Below are 5,411 nucleotides of genomic sequence, written 5' to 3' on the forward strand. Positions count from 1 at the left end.
CTGATCCCGTACTTTATCCGGCAGCCCTTCCGTTGTCGGACTAATGTGATGGGGTTCTCTGACGGCTAGTTCCACCCGCTGTAGTTGAATATGTCTTGTGCAGATTACGGACCATCTGGTGAAGTAGGGGTAAGAGGAGTAGATTGAAGCGCAAAGCAGATCTCCATTGGCTCATGACACGACCCAGCATGTCCAGTGAGTATCATGTCCGTGTTGTGTTTGGTCTTCAGTCTGTGCCATCGAAACTTAAAAGGACGATGTTCGAACAATCTGATTTTTAGGGACTATAGAGCACACCTACCATGAAATCGTTCACATTGTCTCAAATGCATTTCAATTAGCATGCCATACTTTGGCAATCCATTGTATGAGTGTGTCTTCAATTAATAAAAGCCAACTGATATCATCAATCCCATATTTGCACCATTAAATAACAATAGGTCTACGGTTAAGCTAATAAGCTAATAGAATAAGCATCAGTGGTCCGCAAAGCCCTGAAAAAAACAAGTGGGAACGCATCCGATGCAGTTAGCAGTAGACAGTGAAGTAACCTACTGCAAAGTTAGCAGCAGATTGTGAGGTAGCCTACTGCAAATTAGCAGTAGACTGAAGTCCACTGCTAGGACAACACCTCTCTTTGTGTTCAAATCTCTTCTTCTGCTCAAAGAAAATATTGTACTATATGTATCTCAGAGTACCTGCATATGTGTAAGGTTGTGTGTGCGTAGAAAAAAGTGAATCACAAAACAAAACGTCCTAAATAGTTAGCCTGAGAAGGTTTGGTCTGAGGAGCTTGGTAATATTTGCGTCTCTGTAGCCCATAGCCCGAGGTGTGTTGGTGTTTGCGTAGCGGAGGACAGTCACATGGCGGCTGGAGTATATAAGGATTGCTAAGATCCTAGAGAGACCATACTGACCGCGAGAGCCGGGATCCACGGATCGGATGAGCGGGATTATTGTACCGAAGGATCGTTTAACTCTGGGATCAACATGTGGAACATTTAGAGGCCCATCTGGTGGTCCCGCGGGGACATGTGACACAACCCGCAGTAATCCACACATACGCAGCCAGACGTCTGTGTTCGCATTGTGCACACATTGTAAATAATCCCATACGTTGCCATGCCCTGTGCCCCGTTGCTTTGATTAAGGAGAGTGCTGCAGGCCCAGAGCCTGTGGGGTCACTCAGGGAGCTCTTAGCGTATGCCAAAGAAATAATACAGAAAATAAATGGCTGAATAACTAATTCAAGAAATCGGATTAGGATTCATAGCTTCCCTTCTTTACTAAACAATCGATCGGAACAGTTACAAGGCTCAGTGGTGGACCGGCAGCCGTTCTTTGATATAGAGCGACTGTGGCCCCTCTTAGAGGAACCCCGGACCCCTGGGGTGCTGGCCGCATTAGATCACACGCTCTGCGGGGTGGGGGGAACAATGGCCCCTGTGAGAGAGGTAAAAGGCGGAGGGCTGTGCGCCTGCTGATCGAGGCTTATCGCCGTAGCGACCGCTCTGGAGGCTGTGGCGTGGGCGTCAGGCTGAAGACCGGGGGGGCAGAGCTGGGCTGCGCTGCTGATGCCCTTTTGGGAAAAGCTTGGCGGTCAAATCTGGTTGGTCAGCTCTTGATTTTGCTTGTAACTGAACCCTCGGTCATTTGTTTTGAAGGATAAAGATGTTAACAACGCAAATTGACAATGTTGGTCGTATGAAGCGACGGAGCCTTGTTATTTTTTTGCACATGAAGATGAATTCCTGCTTTCTGTCCCCCGTCCCTCCAGGTCTGTTGAAGATGCACTGGTCTCCGGAGCACAACAGCCCTTTGTCCCCGTGGCCTGAGCAGCACCTAGATGTCTCTTCTACCACCTCCCCCCCCGCTGCTCACAAACATGACCCCTACGCCGCACGCCGCGGCGCCACTGGGTACCCCTGGGCCAGCGACGACATCTCAGCTCTCACCGCCTCGTCTCTGCTCAAACGCTACGCCGAGAAATACTCAGGACTCGAGCTGCCCTATGAGAGGCACACTCCCGGGGCGTATCTTGAGCCTGGGCCTTTCCTGAAATCTGAACCCGAGCCCTGGGCTCTGGGCCCGGGTATGGAGTGTTACCCCGGACTAGAGGCCTTAACCGGTGCGAAGGTGGGCTCCGGGTCTGTCGGCATCCCAGCCACGGGCAGCGTCACGGTAGTAAGCAACTTGGCCTCTGATGGGAGTTACGGTGGGCCTGGCTCTTGCAGTGCCCCCTCCCCTCAGGACTACCCTCCTGCCTACAATAGCACCTACCTGTCGGCGGGATACTGCCCTCAGCCTGGGGCCGCTCTTCCCCCAGGCCCCCTGAACTCCCTGCAGCCCACGCCAACGCTGGTCCCCAGCTACAACCCCAGCACTCCAGTGTACAACTACCCTGGGGTGGGCTACCCACACGCCCAGCCCAGCCTGCCCTCTGGCTACTGCCACCCCAGTGCCTCCTACTTGCCCTCGGGCCTCGGCGCCCCGGCCCCTTTGGCGCCCCGGCCCACCCTGGTGGGGGGCGGGTACGGCTACCCTCCGCACGGCCTTGTAGGGGTCTCGGAGAGCGCGACGCCGGTGAAACGGAAGGCCTTCGAGATGAGCGAGGGCGGGGGAGAGGGAGGGGAGGCTGAGGGATCCCGGTACCGCAAGTACGGAAACGGCCACGGAAACAGCCACAGCAAGGGCCACGGCAACGGCTTCGACATGAGCGGCTCCGTCCCGGACCAGCAGACCTACAAAGTGGGAAAAGCCCTGATGACATCACCGTACGGCGGGGCAGGGGACTACAGCCCCCCCTCAGGCCTGGCAAGAGAGAGTGGATCCGGGGAGAACAGCTTCCCTCATCTCCAGCGGATGCCTATGAAGATACCGGCGTCCCACGCGAGGTCTGAGGATGCCACCGGGGGGCGCTGACAGCCTGAACCGGTACCGGGGGTAACGGCCTAGGGTTGCCGAGTTCTAGAGTCAAAGTACGGGTATTAATTCAGGGCGAACTCTGGGAGAATGGATTTGGCATTAAGTATCTGTTTGATTTAACCAGAGTGCAAAGGGCAAAGACACACACATATCCTACTCGACTTTGTCATTTACACAATTTTTGTTTTCTTCCAAGGGGTACTGGGGGGGGGGTTCCCATTTGTTTAGGGTTAAAAATGGGGCTGAGCCAAATGATTGATAGATTGTGTTACGAGTCAGAAAGGTCTGCCTGACTGTGTCTCTCAGGATTCTATTTATTTCACTTCTGCGGCTGTGGCGTCTCCAATCCAACCTACGTGTAGAGGTCGGATTCACAGTGGAGCGTCCATATGTTGTTTGTAATGAGCCTTGAACTGCAATACTGTTCGCCGCAACACAGATGTTAACTCAGACCAAAAAGTAATGATAGCAATAACTGAAAGGCGATGGTCGATCTACTTCAGCACAATCACTGCTACTTTACAAGCCGATTCCAAAGCTCAGGGCCTCAGCCAGTGCTCGAGGCCTGAATGTTCCTTCACTCAGAAGTTTTTGCATTTGTTTCATCGTCGTTTAACTATCTTCTTTATCTGTCTCTTTTCTCTGACCTCTTTCCCCCTTCCTAGTTTTCGCAAACCTTTTCAACATTCACACTTGTTTTATAGCACTGCTTATTAATTAATGAATAGGATCTGGCTGTTGTACTTAAAGTGTAAGGGAAGAGTCCATGATATTCATTTGATTTGAAATTGTACTAAGCAGAAGGGGTGCAAGCATCTCCAGAGCGTGATGTTTACATGCAGTGCTTCACCCGCTGCGAACAAACAGGTAGGCAAGTTTTCCAGAGATGTGTGACACGAGAGCAGTTACACTGGTTCAAGTGGATCCTGAGCACTGACGGTCATTCTGGCCATCAAACCAAAAGTTGAATCCAACGATTGCATTCTGATTCGTCCGTCAACGTTGGCTATAATAATTGAACCGCGGGTTGGCCTGTTGACTGGAGTAATAGGCCGTAATGGTGCATGAGCACACATGATTAGCGCACACAGGCCCTGTTAGCTGAACACCAATGCCTACCATTCAGTGCCTATTTCCATGGTTGCTCCACGTTGCGCTTCAAGAGGATTTGCCTGCCTGTCTGCCAGTATTTTCTTTTTTTTTTCTTTATTTCAAAAGAATGATTCATAGTCTTGTGATTGAATACTCAGGAAAATATTGTTACCTCAAGACAAGAAAGAATAAGAATGTATGTATTACCTTTAGGGTGTTGTAGGGAGCTCTGCGGGGCGGATCATAGCCGAGCCAGGGCTTTGATAGGGAGTAGAACATATTCTGAACACCTCAGGGAAACACAAGTGGTTGAGGGCCCTCTTATATTACCAGGAAACAGGCACATACACACTCTATACACACACGTACACACACGCTCTATACACACATCCATTCACACACGCACCGCACACACACTCACACAGAAAGGACATGCATAATTCCTTCATATACTTCCTCATAACTCTGGGAAATTAAACGTGAGGTTGCTATACCAAGGCCTGAAATGTTGAATGTAATTCAGATATTTTTCTTAAAAAAAAAAAGGACAATACATGCCATTATGTACATCGCTAATGTTTTTAGATATATGAACCATATTTTCTTCATGTATAGATTGTATTTCTCGTATAGGTTTTGACGGAGAAGAATTGTACCTGTTAAGTGTAAGTAGTTAGTAACGATGGAAGCCTTTTGATGGACAAACTTAGGACAAGTGAAGCACTCAAGCTGAACAGACGACATATCAGTATAGAGAACTCTGCAGGGAGAATTGAATGTGTGAGCAATGTGCATCGTTACTTTCCAAATCATATCACTTGGTAATCATTTTGAAGTTATAACGTGTCACAGGTTATTTAGTGCATCACAACAACTGCACTAACAATATGTGAAGATCGTGGAGGCAATTCGTTGATTTAGCAAACGGATCAAAATATGCGGATTATACTATAAGATCGTTGACGTGATGACGATGGTGTCAGCTTTAAGTGTGCCATACTTTATTTCTTTGGAATTTAACCTTCTTGGGTTTTGTATTAATTAGTCAAAAGGTAACCTTCTTTATAAAAACTTGCACAGAGGGGAGATTTTCTGTTTGCGTTAATGGTAGGATTTAGTATGAAACTCAGTTTAGCACGTGATGGAATTACATCTTTAGGCTATTTTGAGAAAGCGTTTCTGTTGACGAAATATATAACCCAGAATTCAGATTACATTTTACAAGCATCCAAACACAACCTGTCTCCAATTGTGCTGAGAATCAACAAAGGAAAATGAGGACTATTTGGCCCCTTAAAACCGTAACTAAGCGCTTAGCCACCAGATTTGAAGCGCTTTAAGGGCCCGTTGAGAGCCGTGTGTCCGGGAACAACAGACGCCCATCGTGTTATGCG

At 48.7% G+C, this 5,411-nt stretch overlaps 1 protein-coding gene across 1 annotated transcript in view; it reads left to right on the forward strand.

The window, feature by feature from the left end:
* The window catches only part of si:dkey-195m11.8 (fidgetin-like protein 2), a 12,375-nt gene extending 7,182 nt beyond the window's left edge, over positions 1-5,193 (forward strand). The window contains exon 3 of the mRNA XM_056606667.1: positions 1,778-5,193. Coding sequence (XP_056462642.1) covers positions 1,778-2,922 — 1,145 coding nt within the window. The 3' untranslated portion in view covers positions 2,923-5,193. The remainder of the gene's footprint in view (positions 1-1,777) is intronic.
* Positions 5,194-5,411: the final 218 nt, after the last annotated feature.

This window comes from Gadus chalcogrammus, chromosome 13 (assembly GCF_026213295.1).
Source record: "Gadus chalcogrammus isolate NIFS_2021 chromosome 13, NIFS_Gcha_1.0, whole genome shotgun sequence".
In the NCBI taxonomy this organism is placed as follows: domain Eukaryota; kingdom Metazoa; phylum Chordata; class Actinopteri; order Gadiformes; family Gadidae; genus Gadus; species Gadus chalcogrammus.